Source organism: Filicampus tigris, chromosome 5 (assembly GCF_054856515.1).
Source record: "Filicampus tigris isolate MCC_2025a chromosome 5, RoL_Ftig_1.0, whole genome shotgun sequence".
Taxonomy (NCBI): Eukaryota; Metazoa; Chordata; class Actinopteri; order Syngnathiformes; family Syngnathidae; genus Filicampus; species Filicampus tigris.
The window spans coordinates 25710977-25733189 of NC_141221.1; the positions used below are offsets into that span (position 1 = coordinate 25710977).

At 39.0% G+C, this 22213-nt stretch overlaps 1 protein-coding gene across 8 annotated transcripts in view; it reads right to left on the reverse strand.

Moving 5' to 3' along the window:
• Positions 1–18066, reverse strand: part of LOC147147931 (TNF receptor-associated factor 2-like) — a 28255-nt gene extending 10189 nt beyond the window's left edge. For 5 of the 8 annotated variants that reach the window (XR_015086846.1, XR_015086844.1, XR_015086845.1 and 2 more), the window contains exons 1-7: positions 17646–18066; positions 16453–16531; positions 16060–16158; positions 12351–12512; positions 6504–6578; positions 6288–6362; positions 1646–2101 (exon numbers count right to left, since the gene is read on the reverse strand). Coding sequence is in view for 5 of the 8 variants with exons in the window: in XM_086031063.1 (XP_085887189.1) it covers positions 1646–2101; positions 6288–6362; positions 6504–6578; positions 12351–12512; positions 16060–16158; positions 16453–16531; positions 17646–17833 (1134 nt within the window). In the remaining 3 variants the exon portion in view is untranslated. Of the gene's footprint in view, positions 1–1645; positions 2102–6287; positions 6363–6503; positions 6579–12350; positions 12513–16059; positions 16159–16452; positions 16532–17236; positions 17614–17645 lie in introns of those variants that run through there. The other 3 variants (XM_086031066.1, XM_086031064.1, XM_086031065.1) reach the window with 3 other exon arrangements.
• Positions 18067–22213: the final 4147 nt, after the last annotated feature.

Genomic DNA, 22213 nt, shown 5'->3' on the forward strand with positions numbered 1-22213 from the left:
ATAAGGTGTCAAACTAAAGAAAATATTAGGGCTGCCCAACACATCGAAAAAATATGGATATCCAGCAATATGCAGATCGCAAAGACATGCAATAATTTTCTTTTGGAATTGTATGCTTTTTACAATTACAATTAATTCGCGAAGAACGCATTGGGCTAGCTTGTATTGCAGCATAAAAAAAGGAATTTGTTCAATAGATAATATCGTATATCACCCACCCCAGGAGCAACTACAACAAGGAAGACAAATTTCAATTTCTTCAGTGTGCGCCATTTTTTACCGCTCCGCTCTTCCATTAGCGGTCCCTGGTCCGGCGCATTGGATCTTACGCCGCATAGAGTGACATCACAGACAGTGAAAAAGGATCGGTGTGTTTGAGTCGATCACTGGACCATAACCCAATAGAGCATGATGAATGGAGAAACCCCCAGAAGAAAACCAGATTGTCTTCTTGGGATTTGAGAAGACAATGGTAGCCTGAGCATAGCATATGACGTGACTTACAAATGTATAAAAGTGAAGCGCAAGACAAGTTCACTGACTAACCACTATGTACGCTTCTTGTCAGCACAAGAACACATACAGCTGTGGTTGTGGGTTTTCCAAGAATAATAAATCACCTTTATGCTTATTCAGGACTTCCACTGAGCCACGATTGACTTTCAAATCAAACCCAGAAATGTGACATATTGCAGCAACTGTGTGCGCTTTAACACAGCGGCATGACATCTTGCACTACATTAGTATCTGGTGATACATGAAATATTTGTTGACAGTGAAAATTGGTTTGAATGCAACAGGGCACGCAAGTGAGGTTGTGTGTTAAACTTACACTGAGTTGCAGAATACCTTTAAAGGGGAAGTCAATGCAAACATTTTTTTCAAGAATATGTTTTAAGCAAGCCCACTAGTTGAAATAGGTCGTTCTGACAAACGTTGCGTTTGTGGAATAAGTGTTAATTCACTCATTTTTAGCCATCTCTGAGGCCTGCCATTTTGCCTTCTGTCAACTGAAAATGACATCACAACTGCTCACAACGACCAATCACGGCTCAGATTCAGAAAAAAGGTCAGCCGTTTCAAATAATGGGCCGGATGGGAACATATTCTTGAAAAAAATATGTTTGGGTTGACTTCCACTTTAGGGCTCCATCTAACTGAGCGGAGAAGGTTTGCAAGTGTGTGCGTAGCCAATGTTGTTTTTTCATCTGGGTTTGTTCACGGTCGCAAATAGTCGCAAAGATCATGTTAGCCAACAATTTATTATGGTCTCAAACAGTGTTTCTGGTCAAAAAGGCATTCAGGAACACGTAAAAAAAATTGTTGGCGACAATAAAAAATGTTAGTGTTCATTAAAACTGTTTGGGAATGTCTAGCGAACCTCTTTGCAATTCTTTGCAACAACAATTGCTTCATGCGCACACACTTTCAAACCTTCACCCCTCAGTGAGATACGGCCTCTGATGGTCCTGAAACTACCTCGGAAGGACAACAATTGGTGGGTGGACATGGTCCCCTTTTATTCCATGTCATGTCATTTATACAGAACAGAGACATGGGGAAAAAGTGGATTATGCCGGCTTTAACAAATACAATACCAATATTTTCACTGATATAAAAACATTTCCAGTGTTCAATTTGTCACCTTGTTATTGAGGATCTCAATTTTGTCCTGGTCCAATCTGTGTTGCCGGTTGTAGGCTTCCATGGCGGTGCAGGAGCGTTCCACCTCTCGGTTGAGGACGCAAACGATGTTCTCGAATGTATTCACTTTAAGCTCCAGCTCTTGGCAGCGTCGGCTGAGCTCGACTACCTTGGTCTTTTCACTTTGGAGCTGCAGCTCCAGGGCAGAACCCACGGTGCTAGGCAGTGTCGTGAAGGCGGTAGAAGCTGCAGTGCCTCCTCCACCGAGCTGGCTCATCTTGAGTTCTAAGTCTCTGAGGGACTGGTGGAGTTCCTGCAGCTTGTGGCCAGCTACATCCAGGCTCTGAGGCTGCAGGCTCTCCAGGCTCACCTTGATGCCCATGATGAAATGCAGAAGCAGGTTGAGGTGTTCGTACGAACACTGACGCTCATGGTCATGAATCTTCTCCTTCTCCACCTGGATATTAGAGAAGAAATTACAATGTATTAAGAACAAAACAGTCCTGATAGAAACCACCAGGGGTCACCAACCTTTTTGAAACCAGCTACTTCTTGAGTATCGCTTACTGCGAAGTTTGATACACAATTCTGAAATAATAAATTTGCTCAAATTACCTTTAATGATGTTATTATTGTTGAGTGATGTTATTTATCTGTGTAAACACACTGATCATGATTCCTCACAATAATTACCAAACATGAGTTAACAAGGTAAGAAAGAGATACATATCATTATGCAACATTTTATTTCTATAAATCTCTACTAGCGTTAACATTTTCAAATCAGCACGTCTACAACATTCGTGAAAAATCACAGTGGCCCATTCAATGGTCCTTGGGGGCTCCCTGCTGCCCATCGGTACCATGTTGGTGACCCCTAAATTACACAACTCCAGCAAAAATAATAATATAATGATGTACAATGTAAGCAAAAAAACAACAACAAGCACACAGTGAATAAATAATGGAGCTTCAAAGCATATAGTATACATGCACCACAATCACCATTTGTGAGTAATTTATTACATTAACATTAAACAGGACAACAAAATTGAAATGTAATTAAAGATTATACATCCATCGATTATCCAACATTTTTTAAAATATTAACTTTCCCTGGTACTTTACAGTAAAATATGCCAGTGGGAATGTTTTATAATCACAGCACTTTGAGTTGCATTTCAATGTATGAAAAGTGCTATATGAATAAAATTTGACTGATAATGGGGGATTGTCAAGACTGAGTGCAACGATGGAATGGCCCCACGTTCCATTCCCTCAACAAGCTCAGGCATATGGGTATTCACGGCTGATGTGCTGCCCCTTAGACTCTAACGTCTCCATTTGCTTACTAGGAGAAGGAGAGCCACCAACAGGTCCACTGTAACACTAATGTGCTAACAATTGTCACTAGTGTTATAGACTGAAAAAAAATGATGGTTGAGTTTGCTCAATTTTATTTTGTCAAGTGGTTGCACAAAATAAAATCATCTGTATCCAGATACATTTTTAAAGTACTGTAGATGTATAGTCTGCTTAGAAATCTAAAAATAAAATTGAGTATATGATGCACAGCATTTTTTCAGTTCAGGGTATGCAACAGTCAATTGTCATGAAATGTCCCTAAATGTGAATTAGTCAGAGGTGGGCAATTGACTACTTTGTACGTTTTGTTGGTCCGCCATTTTTTCAAAATGAACCAAACTATAATCGTCAGTCGGTCAGTCCGTCGTTATTTTGACCGCGCTCCCGTCGTGACTTCTGTCAGCAATTGTTTTTATGTTTTGTTTTTCTGAGTATGGCATTTTGTTCCGCTTACAGATTAGCTAATGGAGAACACGTTCCCAAATATAAGCAAATATGGAATGTCTCTTGAAGAATCTTCTCGGCCAGAAAAAAAAAATGCACCAACAAAAACCAGCCATAACTGTTTTTCTTCACTGCAAATATTAAAAAGACACTTGGACCAAGCTCTTTAGTGGAAAAAGACGATACAGGGAGCAGCGCCAGGACGGAAAGGCACGGTTAGAGGACTGTAAAATACACGAGTCACTATTAATACATTGTTTACGGAAAGTATTCAGACCCCTTGAAATGTTTCACTTTCTGTGTCATTGCAGCCATTTGCCAAAATCAAAAAAGGTTTATTTTATTTCATTTTATTTCTCAATGTACACTCAGCACCGCATCTTGACAGAAAAAAATGAAATGTAGAAATCTTTGCTAATTTATGAAAAAAGAAATGACACAGAAAGTGAAACATTTCAAGGGGTCTGAATACTTTCCGTACCCACTATATGTGTCCAACTTCGTAGATTGATCATCAAAATTAAATTTGTTACCTCATTTATACTGTATATCTATCCATCTATCTATCTATCTATCGATCTATTATATTATTATTTTATGTTATCATAGTAGCTGCTTTGTGTTGTGAAATACTAATGTTGAGTTTCTTATCGGGCGGCATGGTGATCGACTGGTTAACACATCCGCCTCACAGTTCAGAGGTCGTGGGTTTTATTCCGGCCCCGGCCTTCCTGTGTGGAATTTGCATGTTCTCCCCGTGCCTGCATGGGTTTTCTCCGGCTACTCTGATTTCCTCCCGCATTCCAAAACATGCATGGTAGGTTGATTGATCACTCTAAATTGCCCCTAAGTGTGATTGTGAGTGTGGTTGTTTGGTTGTCTCTGTGTGCCCTGCGATTGGCTAGCAACCAGTTCAGGGTATCCCCTGCCTACTGCCCAATGACTGCTGGGATAGGCTCCAGCACGCCCGCCACCCTTGTGAGGATGAGCGGTATAGATAATGGATGGATGGAGTTTCTTATCACTAAGACAAAAATCTAAAGAAATAGTGATGTGATTTTCGTTTGATTATCTGCAACAGCCAATCATGGCCTTACTGAAAATCGTGTTAAGTATGAAGGTGTATACGCGACGAATACGTCAATGTTTGCATGTGATAGGCCTGCACATTTTTCAAAGTGTGGCATTGTGTAATGTGGCAAGACGTCTGTAAAAATGTACGTATTCATATCTAACGAGAGCTGTCCTCGGCTCTGAGGTAGACACTTTGGGGAAGCAGTCAACAAAAGCGTAAAAAAAAGCTTACGTTGCTCAATATGTCAAAAAATCGCAATTACTTGTCCCGAAAATATATGTAGACATCTCTACTTGCGGCCACATCAACCTCTAAGAATATTGCCCTAGTATTTTGTATTTTATGGGTGCGTTTCTTAAGTGGCTTTATTTGTAGTAATCACCTCTATCAAGAAAATGCCCTGAAATCCAGAATACTTTGGCGATCATTCTAATATTTTCAGAGGTTGGTGTGAGCATGAGTACAGATGTCAACATACATTTTGGATACGATTGATCTCAGTTTTTGCACATTTGGCAACATTTATTTTCCTACATTACAAGTTTAGACTGTCGTGGTGCGTCACTAGTGAGGGACATAGCAAGTGAGGGACATATTACAATAGTGCTGGCAAATAAAGAGCTATTTGAACCATTTCATAAAAGATTCCATGGGAGCTATGAACTCGTTGGCCATCTAAACTGAAGATAAATATTCTTTTCTTTTTTTTTTTTTTTTTTAAATTCTGCAGCAGATACCCGTTGAACCGGGTGGTCCGGTTGAAGTGATATGTGGGGGCATCCACCATATTGGATGTGCTACATCTCCAAGTAGCAAGTGAATGAGGCATCTTCACAATTAGTTTCACTTTGCCACATCCAATACGGCTTTGGGAGGCGTCTTAGTATATGTATTGTAAATGTTGTCTATGCTAATACCGGTACTTGCTTGTGGTTGTCGCGAAGGGCGCCATTTAAGACTATTGACTAAGAGCGACAGTGCTACATGAATATATGGAGCGAATTAAGTGCTTTCTGTAGGGTATTAATAATTCTTACACCCCCACTCCACACACCCCATATATTTCATGTGCACCCCCAACTTTGTCATCATTTGCTATTCGTCAGTAAATTGGCCGTCTGTCAGTGACGGACCGACGGACCTTCCTGGCAGTACTTGCTTACAAAATGCCCACCTCTGTTGCATTTTAAAGAGTCTTATCTGTTATGTTCTTTGTTCTTTAATTACAGGCTTCCACCATGAACAAGCAGGCAGTATACTGTATTTCCTTTTCAGTTTTTTTCAGTACTAATTGTAATTTTAATTATTAATGTTGTCTTCTTTGGCATGCTTTGTCAACAATTGGTAAGGTAGCAAAATGATTGCTTCTCAGTACCCTATCTTGTACTTTGAAGTAGCATTACTTTATGTAGTTTAGCATCACAAGTGTCAATGCTTCTATGTATGTATGTATGTATGTATGTATGTATATATATATATATATATATATATATATATATATATATATATATATATATATATATATATATACACACACATATATACTTTGTATATTAACAGCACTCTGTAATAACTGTTGAATAATAACTTGGTTTCCAATCATCATGAAAGTTCTGATACATTGCCAAGATACTCGTTATGGTCTTGTCACGAGTGTGTTTATCTGACGTAATATCAATTAGTTAAGTTGAAAAATGATTCAGCAGTTATTACGTTAGCTAGTATCACACAGCAAATTATGATGAAAATGTCTACTTACAGATGTATCGCAGCCAACAACATGAAATCTGCATGGTGCTTTAAATTTACTGCAGAATTTAATATGGTCCACATACTGCAAAACAAAAAAATTAAAGAAGCTAATGATCTACAGTTATTTTGGAATTACATCCCCAGCTAAATGAGAGTAAATGAGAAGAGAATTGTGAATAAAGAAAACTATTAAAAAATCACTTAAAGACCACATTTGGGATACCTTTTCTCTGGGTATCTTTTTCTTTGCGCAACCTTCACAGATCATTGGGTACTTCGGGCAAATTTCATCATGAGCCTAAAAAACAAATTATAAAAGAACAATTCAATCAGAAGCCTGAAATAGTATACTAATTACAGTATAAGCGTTATTACTGGCTATTGGTGACTTTTCTGTCAACAGAATATAAATATAATAATAATAATAATATTTTATTTATATATTTTGATATTCTGATATTTTGCTTTCAGGTGAAATTTATGGAAAATGTAAAAATTTCATGCTACAGTGAAATCATATCATGAAAGTAGGACATTCCTATGGAAAGTCAACCCGAACATATTGCGGTGTTCTATGTTCTATGTCCTATGCAGGCCCACTAGTCTAAGCACGGCAGTTTGATTAATATTACGTTTGTGGAATATGAGAAATCCACCCGTTTTTAGCTAGCTCAGGGGGCGGCCATTTTGCCACTTCTGTCGACTGAAGATGACATCAAAGCTGCTCAGGGTTCAGATAACGACCAATAATGGCTCAGATTCAGAAAACAGGTGATTGGTCGTTATCTGAGCTCTGAGCAACTTCGATGTCATCTTCTGTGTGGGTGCAAAAGTGGGTGCATTTTGCTGCCTAACTTATATTCCACAAACGCAATATTAATCAGAATGCCGTATTTCAACTAGTGGGCCTGCATAGAACATATTCTGGAAAAATTGTGTTTGGGTTGAATTCCCCTTTAAGTAGAAGGGTGCACTGGTGATTTCCTCACCTCAAACAATTCAATGAAACAAAAGTTAACAATGGCGGGTACACCACAACAAAAAAATTCAACGTCTCAAAACACGTCATGTGCACTTGAGCATCAATCATTAACACATGACCAGTATATCATTTCACATGTTATTTTCACACTAAAACGCAAGAGACTGCTCTAGACTAAGTGGCTTGTTTAGAGCAGTGTTCCCCAACCTTTTTCTGCCACGGACGTGTTCATACAATTCTATACCGTTCGCGGCCCGGTCCTGTAACTATTCACCGTCAGCAGGGGTGGAGGGGTTGCAAGTGGTGCCCAATACACCTATTTGTTTTACTCATTTGCTAGCTTGTCCATTTAATATTAGCGTTACGCGACAGAGATGCTAGCTTGTGCATTTAATATTAGCGTTACACGACGGAGACAACTTGGCTTCCGGGGGGGAGGGGGCGTTGTGTAATGTAATGTAAGCATACCATTCAGCCTGTTGCCTCTATTCTATTTTTATTTTAAATAGGTCGTCATTTAAATTTTAAATGACGTCTGTTTTAGGTGTTGGATTTTATCAAATCAATTTCCCCTAAAAATGAGATTTATACTCCAGTGCAACTTATATATGTTTTTTCCTCCTTTATTATGCTTTTTATGGCTTGTGCGACTTGTACTCCGGAGCGACTTATAGTCCGGAAAATACGGTATAGAGTTGTATAGCCACAGCTGCCCTGGGTCAGGCTGACGGAAGCGTGGCTGCCTACGGCCACTCCGACCACCACCAAACATTCACACCCAGCTATACACCAGTGATAGCGGCACTGGAAACAAGGTGGGTGAAGTGCATTGCCCAAGAACACATGACTCTGACAAAGCGGGATTCGAACAGTGGACCTTCCGATTACTGGACGACACACTCTTACCTCTGAGCCATGGCTGCCCTTATTATTGTATGAATCACATTCAAATATCAATGCCTACAAATATACAGTATATCAATGGAAGCATCCATCCATCCATCCATTATCGATACCGCTTCTCCTCACATGGGTCGCGGGGCGTGCTGGAGCCTATCCCAGCTGTCTTCGGACAGTAGGCGGGGGACACCCTGAATTGGTTGCCAGCCAATCGCAGTGCACATAGAGACAAACAACCACACTCACAATCACACCTAGGGGCAATTTAGAGAGTCCAATCAACTTACCATGCATGTTTTTGGAATGTGGGAGGAAACCGGAGTACCGGGAGAAAACCCACGCAGGCACGGGGAGAACATGCAAACTCCACACAGGAAGGCCGGAGCTGGGATCGAACCCACGACCTCTGAACTGTGAGGCGGACGTGCTAACCAGTCGACCACCGTGCCGCTTTATCGCCGCCCCATCAACTCACTTTCTGATTGGCTTGGCTGTACGGCCGCGTGCTCGTTTGTCCTAGGGGCACACCACAGACTGTGCAAAGTCGTGCCAAAACAATCAAACATGTTGAATATCGCTGATTTGAAGTCGGACGTCCTCCCGAGCGGTCCAGATCAGTCACACCACTTACGGCAGGATTATCTGACGACCTACGATTGTCAGGAGGAGAGATTCGGGGCTAAAATCAGGCCGATTGTCCTGCCACGTGAACCGGGCTTTACTTTCTCAATGAACTTGCAAATACAGCAAGCCGTTCTGCACTTTAGCCATTTTTCTTCGATTGTAACGTTTTGAAAATCAAGAGAACCCAGACTCAAAATCACGATTACATTTCAATCAATTGTCCAGCCCTAGCGATCACAGAGAAGAGAAGAAGAATTTCCACTGGGAATTAATGTAAACTAGGTGGACCCTCATTCCAAGCAGAAAAAGTCTCTAGCAGTGTCCAGGTAGTTTTTGTCCAGCGTGTTTCACTGTCACGTCAGTTGAAAATGATTTTTTTTTTTTTTGTTTAGCTTTTTTGTTACTACTGAGGTTGCTACTTTGTTCATTGCCTGAACAGGTACCGTAAAATCCTGTGAATAATATGCACCCCAGTATAACACGCCTCCCTCATATCACCCTTAATAAGCTTTTTTTTTCTCTGTACCTGTGTATAATACGGTCCCCCAATTTGCTGACACACTTTATTACACTAGCCAACTAAAACTTTTTTTTTTTCGAAATAGCCAAAGCTATTTTAATGGTTTTCTGGGTAATTCTGGGCTGGCGAGACCAGAAATAATAATGGTTTCTTTGAACTGGCTCTAGTTTTAGAGAGATTGATATTTTTGACAATTAACTGATTTTTAATTCATTTGCGGATACCAAAAATGCTCAGTGTTTATTCTCTAATTAAAGTCAGACAAGCTTGTTGCTTACTGCTATTATTGTGTAATATTCAGAATTTTTACTTGATTTTCACATGAAACACAATAAGAAGGCTCTTTGCGATAACGATTGCCGTCTTTCACGATATTGCATCGAAAATAAAAGAATACTGCATGCATATGCGGATGCTCAAAGTATGAATATAGGCTGCAGATGCTCCAGGTATGAAAAAATGCCTCTTCACATACAAATATCCGATTCCTACGTTTATCATATGTATATTTGTAATTTCATTAGATTTTTTTAAAAGTCACCGTTTACCCATTACCGTTTACCTACGTATTTTGTCCTATGCGCCGTATATCACGCAGGAGCCGTAAATAGTCCAAATAATAGCCATAGCTTCCATTGACTGGAAGACCGAGCACGAGTTTTACTTTAATACGACTTACCTGAAGTTTTTATATAATTTTAAAGAGCAAAATTACCAAAACAACAACCTGTGCCGCCATGCTCGCTGACGCAGGGGCATAAGTCAATGACGTCTCACACACTGGGTCCCAATTATGCAATTTTTGTACAATTGTAACTTGCGTCCTAAAACCCTTTGTGTACTTCGACCAGGTGTGCATTTCAGTGAAGACCGTATAGGGTGCAAGTGTGGGTATTGGAATAGTGTGTTGACGACGTCAGCCCGCACAACATACCATCGCCGCCGAGTATCGATGACGTAAATACGTCGTCACGAACATACCGTCGAGTGTCGATGACATAAGTACGTCAACATGTGCATACCGTCAGTTGTTAACAAGAGCAGAGCAGAAAAGAAAGGAGAACAGCAGAAATAGCGGAGACGCCGGATCGTGCGTTCCGGGCGGGAAAGAAGAAAGCGGCAACATAAAGCAGCTAAAAAGCGGACAAGAAAGTCCAAAGTATGGACATAATTCAACAAAACGTCAAACGAGTTGATCATCTGTAGCCTTTGTAAAGCCGAGTTGGTGTACAATAGCGGCACATCAGTGATGAACGAACACCTGAAGCGACGTAATCTAGGTCACATCATGATGCTTGCCTAAAAGAGATGTGAGTGTTCCTTCAATTTCAATTTTTCTTTTTTTTTTTACTTCAATAAACAAAGAATTCAAAAAAAATGTTCAGAAGTGTTTTTGTGAATTAATAATCATCAACCCAAAAATAATCACTAGATTAGTCAAAAAATTCATTGTTGGACTAATCGTAAAACTAGTCGAAAAATAATCGATTGGGACAGCCCTACAATATATTAATCTATATGACAACAAAAAATGTCACATTTATTTAATTATTTACTTGTTTCATAAATGTTTTGGTTTTACAGATTAGGCTTACCTCCATATAAAATTAATTCAATTGAACCATGAATCAACATGAAAGTTAGATTATTTTACTAAAATGCACTTTGGCTTGCAGTCTTTTAAGCGTTCACTACAACAACTTCACAAAATTCTACCAAACAAGTGTGGTGTCAACATACGTCGGTAAGTAATAAATCAGACTATAAGCATAATGCAAACAAATGTGTGGATTTATCAATTCAACATTCAATGTTTCATGAAACGATGATAGGTAAACATGTGGGGAGTACTTCTTAAGAACTACACTTATCTAGACACTATATAATAATAATATTAATAATGTATTAAAGCAAGCATTCATCAGCTCGTGGGATCTTTCTGTCCGAGACACCGTGGCGGCTGACATACTTGCTCTTTCGTGAGCTGCAGGAAGCAGAGCAGCGACACTGCGTTGTTGAAAAGTGAATCTGGAGCAATATTGGCTGCCACTGGCAGTAGGCTACCTGCTCGAACAGGCTTCTGGTCTATGAATAAGGTATCATGGCGCCACGCAAAGGGTATGGATGGCCCAAAAACAAGCAAAAAACAAGGATAAACACCAGAGCTATAAACTGTGACTCGAACTGAGTAGCGAATACACTGTTAAAAACGAACACTGAATGAGCATTTTCAGATTCGAGTCACACACACACACGTCTCACGTCTGTATGTGACGTATGTATGCGGGAGAAGCGTATGCACTGTGTGAGAACCCGCTACATTCGAGAACAAAACACTGAAACGTTTCCGTGAGTATGGGAATATTTAGCCGGCTATTGAGCATTAAATTCAACTGTTCAGCAGCCAATGACGCCCAGCTAGACAGTTTATCAACGCTTTTGTCTTTGTTACGTCATTGCTTGCCTGACGCTGTCACAGTATCAGAGAAGGGAGTTTGGCAACTTGCGCATCGGAGAGGACACCAAAATACAACGATTAGCTGAGTGCTAGCTAGCAGCTTGTACGACAAGTGGATGGATTTAAAATGAGTCAAAAAGAATAAGTGGTTGGAAGATATAGCACTACAAAAGAGTACTCCATTGACCATCATGATAAAATTGGACGTTATATTTTTTTCAACTATATGATGTGTTTTTCAGGAAAAGTAAAATTAGCAATCCATTTGAATGGATGCGGGATTCGATTGCCCGCGTTGTTAAGTGCCACAACACATGAGTGCCGATTGATGGGCTTCAAGCTATGATCATCAGCGTTAAAGCAGACATGTCCACTTGTTTACCCCAATTAGAAACACACAGACTTCGCATTCACACCATCATTGAGTGGAAACTCACGAGCCCATGCTGCTTGCACAGTAGTCAGGAGAGTGAACATCACATCAACAGAGACTCCTTATAACAACGTTGTCTTGCAGTAGCACAACATTTCAAAACTAATCAAAAAAAATCTACAAACTAATAGTGAGTGTGGTAGATCATCTCACCTTGATGTTCTTTAAAAGGAATGGTTCTTTACAGTATTTGCAGTTGAGTGTCCTCTCGGGACATTCGCGCTCATCGTGACGTTCCTGTTCGTTGGCTCTCATCAACTCTTTGCAGGAAGGGCACAAGATGATGGCAAAGTCACAGTGGCCTTCATGGCAAGCCTGCAGGGAATCAGCAACAATGTTTTGAATCAATAAACGGGCATGGGGAAAAAAAGGGCATTATTTGAAAGGTCACAATTCCTGTTCAAGTTCTGATGTGATCGAAGAGCTGGTAGAACAGATGACGGATCATTTCTTATTATGAAACTCCGATGAAACTGGAATACGAGCATCTGTGAACAAGGTCTGAGGCTATCGTGATATACAGTCTAATGGTTTTGCTCTCAGTGGTTTTGCATTTATCTTCATCAGAACCAAAAGGTATCTTGGTGTTACAGTTTGATCAGGAGATATCCTTTAATTCTTACATACGAGAAGAGTAAAAGTGGTCTTTTTTTTTTGTTTGATTGTTTGTTTTTTCAAAAAAGCGATTTCCTGATGCTAAAACTAGTTAATTATTTTGTGACGTCGAAGCTGGATTAATGCAACTCTTTGCTAATAGGTTGCCCAAGTACATACATTCTAACCAGAACCAGGAGAACAGATTATTATTTCTTCTGTACTAGTCTCCTCTAAAAATTTGAATTTAATTTAAGGTCCTCCTCCTTACAAAAAGTGCTACGTGGCCAGGTATCACAATTATTCCCACAAATACAGCCACGTTTTAGTGTTTTTCAGCGCCACAAATGTGCACAATTTTCATATCGTGTTTTTTAAATGTTGTGTGTGAATTTATCATGACTGATCATTTTTAAATATTCAATTCTGTTTGCGTAGTGTTGAAAATGTGTTTGTGGATCAGCGGACATGCGCATTTATTTTTGAGACAAATGTCACACGGCGTTTCAAGATATTCCGTCCGCAAGGAGGCAGTGTTGCTGTCTCTAGGAAGGAGACATCTCCCGTTTCTCGTTTAAATATTGGAAATTGAAAAATTGAAAATGATATTAAATGTTTATTTAACACAAGTCAAATAAGACTAATCTGTGTCCCTCTAGCTTGTTTTGGCTTGACACGGAAGAAGTTCTTCTCTTTGTCCGCTGCTGCAGCGGCATAGAAGAAGATGAGGTAGCCGCAAAAAGTTTTCGCTGGACAACGTTAAAACACACGTGAAAATCGCGCATGTATTTGTGTGAATGATTTTGAGACAAATCTTTCTCCTTAGCCTCTCGCTATTCAAGACGAAACTTTTCTTTTTGTAAAGCTGATAGTCAGGGACGATTTAGGCTTGTCCTGGCTCATCTCTGAGTAATGCTGCCATAGGCCTATACTCCAAGAGCATCAACTTCCAAAAACCTGAAATCCCACACAATGATAAAAAAATCATGGGTTTTGAACGTACAATGTGTTGTGGTGTGCAGCCCCACAGCAAAATCAACACACCACACACGAACCAACTTCAATGAGGAATAGTCCCAGGTCAGACGGGAAATCTCACAAAACCTCTCCCAATTAAACGTGACTTCAGAGTAGACAAACATGGCGGACGAAGAGGAGCAAGTGGCGAGTTGTCAAATTGCAATGACTTCGACTTCTCCTTAGGGGTGCAGCGATTGCTCGGCCGAGATCAGTGCCGATATCCTTAATTTTGGTTGATCGGCTGGTCCCTTAAAGAAAAAACAATTTCACCTCCCTCCGAAAAGGTTTGAAAAGGTCAGCCACTGTCCTCGTCTGCTCTGAGATGACTAACAGTCTTTTCATTTTTATTTGAGAGAACTACTTGATGTGCAGTTAAAACAACCGGTTTGTACTGTTTCACAGGCACTGTTCAATGTTTTACAATAAAACAAGATTGGAGCATTGACTATAGGGACGTTCTGATCCGGGTTTTATGACACCGATACCGACCATCCATGAGTGAGATCGGCAGATACCGATCACATGGATTATCTGTATATCTTAAAAATTTGACCCAAAAGACTCCCTATGGCAATAATGTCACTTCTACTGCGCTATGACAGCATTGCATCAGGGGGAGGTGACACAACGCTGCACACAGGCTGGTCTCTCATGGTAGTAGACTGGGAATCTGCGGGTGATCGTATTTTTTGATCGGCAGTATAAGCCTTTGGTCAAATATTCCGGTCAAGTCATTTTTCACAGAAATCGGTCGATCATGATCGGTGGCCAATCGATCGGAGCATCCCTAATTAACAGAGTATGCTGTAGGTGTTGAAAAAAATCGGGATCGACAAAAATCGGAATGAGCAGGTCAGGTATTTCAATGATTGGGGATTGGTGATTGGCCAGAAAATTGTGATTGGTGCACCCCTACGTCTTGTTCGTCTTCTTCTTCTAAAGCACATGAAGAAGAAGCAACTTCCACCGGAAGTATGGAAGTAGAGAACTGTAGGCAACTTGGTTTCGGTTTCCATAAAGCGCATTAATGCACCAGGGAATTCTGGCTGAGGTAAGACATTGTAAGACAAAAAGAAAAACTTTACGTACTGAGCCGACGTTTCATTGCCCTCGTCCTCGTGTGCTGCCACGTTGCGTGCTCTGCGCCAATTTCTGAACGCGACTGTTTACTTTACTTGTACTGTCTGGAATGGACTCCACTGAGCTGTTTTCTGAATCTGAGCCGTGATTGGTCGTTGTGAGCAGTTGTGATGTCATTTTCAGTCGACAGAAGACAAAATGGCCGCCCCCAGAGATGGCTACAAACGAGTGCATTTTGCTGCTGAACTTATATTCCACAAATGCAAAATTAATCAGAATGCCGTGTTTCAACTAGTGGGCCTGCTGGGAACATATTCTTGAAAAAAATATGTTTGGGTTGACTTCCGCGTTATTGATTTTTAAGAGAAAAAGAAAAGTTTCCCTGAATTAGTATGCCAAAGGTCAATCAATGATTTAGAAAAGAAACAGACATAAAAAGAAACATTTTAATCAGATTTTAATTCCAGAGTTTCTTTTATTATAGAAGAAGACCTTTTAAATTCTGAGCTGTAGTCCTCTTTCCCTTTTTCCCCTACTCTGGTAAAGTTAATGAGTAATAAATGTTTTTAAATGTTTAAATGCTATGTTTTTAAACTGTTTTATTTCTTTATAATCGTGGGTCTTTTCACTTGTTTCTATATTGCATTATATTTATTTCAACCACACACTGGTTAAAAAAAAAAAGCTGGAATGGATTAATTACATTTCCATTCATTTCAATGCGAAATATGAACTCGATTTATGAACGTTTCAAGTTACAAACCGGCTCACGGAACCAATTAAGGTCGTAACTTCAGGTTCCACTGTACCTCCAAAATCATCTCTTTTAAAAAGTGATGATTTTGATCCCCCAAATTTTGTTTTTTGTTCAACCATTAACATTGCATAATCCAAAAAAAACAAGCCATTTTCTATGCTTTGGATTGGTCAACAATTTGTTAAATAAATAAATAAATTACACACCATATGTGGACTGACCAATAGTATAGATTTCTGAAAAAATATTACATTTGCTAAATGATGTCTTATTAGGTTTCAGCCCCGGTGCCAGCGATATGTAACATATACCTGTATGCAATTATGTAAAATTGTTCATTGTTAATTGGGTTTTACATTCATCACCAGCAATATAATCTGTTTTTGGTTAAATCCCTGCAGTAAAACACACCTCAAAATCTTTAATAGTCCCTGTCCACGCGCATCCTTCGTTGGGGCAAACAGCTGCCAAAGCCTCCACTTCTCTCCGAGCTGCATTGTCTGGAAAAGCCTGGAAGGAGGAGCAGAGAATCCTGTCCATTAGCAGGCTGGTGTTTGTTTTTGGTTACATTTTGAAAGGTTGAAAGGTTACTCTGTAGCAGTTTCCTAAGGATCATAATACATGAAGATCTTTAAGATGCCAACCATAAGTATCCACAATTTTTGTTGTGTTGGCTCTTTATAATTAAATAAAATTATAAGTTACGCAGCAGGGCTCTTTACATTATCTTCTTACATTTTATCACTCCATTTATGTTAGTTTTCTATAATCGACAGACACAGTTGAAGTAAAAACATTACTTACATCTCCTTGTTTGAGAATCGAGGTGGGTTCCTCAAATAAGTCTTCTTTGATGCAAGCATCGCATTTTTCGGGTCCAGAACTAGATGACAACACATTATTATTGAACAAATAAATATTTTGTATTATTGTTATTAAACCATCTAAAATGTGTCACACAGGGGATACCGAACATGACATTGAGCTGTAGCTACCTAATGATTGTTTGCATTGGTTGTATTAGAATAAATGGCAAGTAAATGTGTCCTCAAAATAGATGAAAAAAATCTGAATTAGAATTGACAATGATAGCAATGAATTGACATTAACATATACGGAACACAAAATAATTTAATGCCAGCAAATGTATTACAGCTAGATAGATAAATAACGTAATAGTCAGCGTTACAAGGTTTCACAAATCGTTAAAACGATTACCGGTATATGGGGCACATGAAGTGTGAAAATTAGTTATTTTTACTAGCTCGCTTGAAATCCACTCTATACCTCAAACAGTACGCCTGAACATCACTGCAGTATAACTTACAACCAATATAAAGTAATATTTTATAGCTGTGACAGAATAATTTGGTTAATTTTGCTTTCGATAAAATGCCGATAAACAGATAGCTGCTGATTTACTTTTTATTGTTTCTTTAACAATAAAAATGAAGTCTAGAGTATTATCTAGCATAGTGTAGTTACAAACAAAAACACAATTTTCTGTGCTACAGTATAAGCAACAAAGGAAAATTAAGGGAGCAGAATCACTATTTTCTAATGTTCATGCCATGATTAGAACACGTACCGTGTCATCCGAGCTCCTCCTAAAAGTGCTGCTTATAAACGTTGATCAGCTAATCGATGAATATCCAAATAGGCTAATGTAGCGTAACGATTTAACAAATTCTATTTAGCTAAGAGTTGTGATCATAATAGAACGCGACACAAAACCATTGTCAACGTTAATATGAGGACTTTGGAAACCCCAGCTATCGTCCAAGTCCATTAAAAGGGACAAAGTTATTATTTGTGCAATGTCCGTACGCCGAAATTGAGAGTATGAATTTGGAATGTGAATGTTACAATTAATGTTGTAGTTCGTTGCCTGTGACAATATGCACAGGGGCGTTAAGATGATGCTTTAAGGCTTAGTGACCAGCTGTAGATGAATGTAGGACTGCTAGCTCGTCAGCAACCATGACAACTATACCCACCTCACTATTTTGTTGAAACAGTACGAACAAAAGCGGTGACCACATTGCGCCTGTAAGGGCCTTCGGAGGATTTTCAGGCAATAATTACACAAATGCTTGTCCTCGAGGTTGTTGGCCAAAATTTTCTTTGGGAAGCCTGGTTTGTTTCCTTCCAGGGAAGATGGTGGAGACGGCTCCTGTGCAGCCATTATTCCCCTTGAACAATATCAGGGTACTCGCTCACTGGGGTGTGTTCAAGAAAACAAAGATGGAAACGCAGCTAAAAGTGGATTTAGCGATATAAACCAATAATCTCTCATTGCTACTGGACAAGGGACTAAAATAAATACCCTCAGACGCAAAACCGCGCAATACCCAGTATAGCACTCGTAAAAATGGAATCCCGATTTCATGTGTTTAAAGAACCAACCGAGGATGCTGTGTTCACTGGTGCAGTATTTTCTCTTCCTATAGGAGGAGCAAGCGCGTGCAGGTGGCTGTCAATACACGATCTGTGACCCCAGTAAGATGACAAAGAGGTCAGTTGCGCATGCGCAGATGGTCGGCCATCTTTGCTTGCTAAACTACGGCAAATACACTAGAACAAAACACGCAGTGCCTCAGCACAATCTCTGTGTGTGTACGTGTCTCTAGTTTTAGACTTTTTGTTATGTGATTATAAAATCACAAAATTGCCCATAAAAGTATCTGACTTTCATAAGCAAGTGTTAAAATACTGGAAAATGGCATTTACCCACAACTTTAGTCCACATAGTTCCACCTTATGGAACAACAGAACAATAAAAACATGTCAAAAAACTCTTTTCAAACAAAGGTGATATGACAAGGAAATAATATTTGTAGCTGACCTTTTGGATAATTCTGGATAAATTATGCCACTTGACTCTTTTAATGATAAGTATGGAAGACAGAAATATATGTCATACTATCCCAACCCCCTTAGCTCAACAAATTAAAAACACACTTTAATATTCAAATGTGAAGATAACTTTACCAGAAATGCGAATAGGCCAACATAAAATTGGAGATGAAAAAATACTGCAATAATAAAGAAATTCAAACTAGATTCACAGAAATCTTCTAATTATTGATCTAGTAAAAGCTACAAACATAAGAACTGGTGAAATAAATTTAAGAATTTCAAATAAACATGTTAAATTTATGAAGTAGCCAATTCATCCAAAAGCTAAAGAGCTTCAATTTAAGGTTATCCATAATTATTATCCAGCTGTTGAGACTTTAGGCAAGAGATTTGGGTTTGATGTGGAGCCATGTGTTTTTGGCATACAAACAATGAGACTACTGAACATCTGTTTTACTCATGTCCAGTAGTCAAACTATTTTGGAAATATTTGATTGGCTAAAAAACAAGATCGTAAATATCACTCCCTTTAATAAAGAACAAATTATTTTATTCAAAGATGAATCCCCTCCGTTGTCAATTTTGATTAATATAATAATTATACTAGGTAAATACCATATTCACTTCAGCAAATGGAGCAATAAGTTCCCGTCACTAAAATGTTTCCACAATGAGTTAAACAAATATTTCCAATCTTTACTCTTAATGGTAGAAAGAAGTGAAAAGATAAATGGTTTGGTGGAAACTGCAACACAATATAATTTGTTTGAATGTGAAGAGTCTAAATGATTGGTACCTTCAAATTTTGTTTTACTTTTATTTTCATGTTTTTCAACACTTAAAGCGATTTTTGTAAAAGACTTATTTGAAAAAGCCTTTCAAATGTTCTTTTTCTGTTTCTACTGTATCAAGACATGTTTTTCTGAAGAATGCCAATTGTTTTTCTGTTCAAGAATGCATATAAAACAAAGTGTGTACGTGTTTCTTTTGGTCATTGGATATGTCGTCTGAAAAAAAAAATTGAAAAACGACTCGTTATTTAATTTTCATTTTAATATCAAAATACCAAAATGGAAATATACATTGATTTTCTAGTTTGGTGTGTGGAACGATTAAGAATGCGTCTAAAAACAGTTTGATGTTCAATTTTTTATTCTGAAACGAAAATATAATATATCACGAGACAGAAATGGAAATACGGCTCGCATATTCGTTTCATATTCCCCGGAAGTTATTCACTGACGGCATTTCTCCTACTGACCAGGGGATGGCAACAGCGTAGCGCCTGAAGACGATATCGTGATTGTAACGTGGAGAAAATTGTTGGAATCCTTAGTTAAAGAAATTAATAATAATAATAATTATTATTATTATTATTATTGTTATTATTATTATTATTATTATTATTATTATTATTATTATTATTATTACATATGACGTGAGCACTTGATGATGGCACAATGTGTCCCCACGGACGAGATGGTGGGGCCCCCACGAATGATGGTGCCATACGCACGTGCGTGCTGTGCGTATAGGAAGCGGCGGCCCTGGATCAAATAAGTTGCTCTCTCTTGTTTACCCCAAAAAAATTGTAGTTGAAAAATGCGATTAATCGCGATCAAATATGGAAAATTTTGCGATTAATTACTTAAAAAATCGCTTGACAGCACTAATATATATACATATACATATACATGTATATATATATATATATATATAGAGAGAGAGAGAGAAAGAGAGAGAGAGAGAGAGAAAGAGAAAGAGAAAGAGAGAGGGAGGGAGAGAGAGAGAGAGAGAGAGAGAGAGAGACAGACATTCGTTATAAACACATTCACCAACTTACTGTTTAGCCAGTAAAAGTGTGCTTCCTTGCGGAATGACTCTTCCTTGACAATCACCCAGAATAGGGTGCAAGACAGGGCCAGGTTGCGGATTGCACATTCACCATCTTTCAGGACAGCGATCCTGAAGATTTTGCATAAGATCTCCTCTGGTAAATGTGAACATACAGCCTTAATTATAAATTAACTGGTCTTCATCATGCCCTGCGATTGGCTGGCAACCAATTCAGGGTGTCCCCCGCCTAATGTCCGAAGACAGCTGGGATATGCTCCAGCACGCCCCGCGATCCTTGTGAGGATAAGCGGTATAGATAATGGATGGATGGATGGTCTTCATCATCAGCAAGATTATCATTGTTATCCTCTTCTAGCAAGGCTAGTACAATGAACAGTTCTTGATCAGCAGTTTTGTAACTTGCACATATTTTTTGTTTCTTCCATGTTGTACAAATGTCATAGCCACATGATTCACATGTTTTCACTAACAAGTTCATTTTATATATTTTTTGATCAGGAAAATGAAAAGAGTTGGTATTTTCTATTTTATCCATTCATTTTGGAGAAATTAGGATTGAATAACGCCCCTTCATAATGACCACAATGGCCACGCCCCCTACCGTTCTATCCTTCGGTCGGAGTCACGCGAGGAACCGATTCCAAACACTCCATTGGAAATCATTGTACTTTTATTGCTTTTATTGCTTATAACGTCCAAAAACGGCGATCAATTGGCACCAAAATTTATGTGGACATCTCTACTAATGCCCACTTTAACATATCAAAAGGATTAACATCTCTGTGGCTGATTCGTATGAGAATGAGGAAATGTGGAAGTCAGCAGAGCTACGTAGATTTAGGCTGGGACGAGCACACACTGCTTCTTTGCTTTAAAAAAAAAATTAAGAATAAACTGCCTCTTTGCTGATCACGGTTAGGACGGGCGAGGCATTAAACACCAGTCAGGATATTTACAGAGACTGAAGTGGGAATGAGTAGACGTGCACATTTATTTGGATAATGAATGGTCCCAGTTTTTCGACTTACAACGCGCCGTCCGATTTGGACGTTAACAGCCGAAATGGCACGTTCCAATGCGCCCACACTCGGCTGTGCAGTCAGCCTTGCTGGAACTTCTCGTTATCTGTTCGATGAGGGCTTTTGTCACTCTCACGCTTGTGAAAGTGGAGGAGCAATCGCCACAGTATTTTTGATTTTGTGGAAGTGATCATGATGAGATCAAGTTTTATGTCAAAAAATCCAAACTATTGTGCAGAACATTTTTATACTTTCACAGCTTGAAGTGGACAAGAGTAGTAATGTGCATCTGCATTTTGGTGGCGATCGGTCACCGTTTTAGACAACAGAACTGACAAAGCGAGCAAGATTACCACGCATGCTTTCCTCGCGTGACGTAGACCACTGAGACCGAAAACATAACATAAGCCACGCCCCGTTTTGGGGCGTGGAAATTTGTTGTAAACCTTAATCACAAAAAAAGACCTTAAATCACTACAGTCTTTTGAGGTTCATTTCAGTATTAATGTCATTTACATGCAAACCTATTATATAAGTGCCAATGTTAAGCTCACCCAAGTGTCGCTTTAAGATATGTTAGACATGTCAAATCTGCACTTCGTGTAGGTTTACTCTGTTCGATGAATAGCCAGTGAGTGTGTGTGTCATCAGCTCATTATAGTGCTTCGCCTCCAACATTTGAAAATGAAGAAAAAAAGTATTGTTGCATTGTTCTTGTGTTGTATTATTGAAGGCTGCAGTCCAGTCTCATATAATGAGCAGTATCCACGTTTTCCAGTAAACAAAATGACGGGTAAGCAGACTGTAAGTGGTGTATTGTAAATGTACTG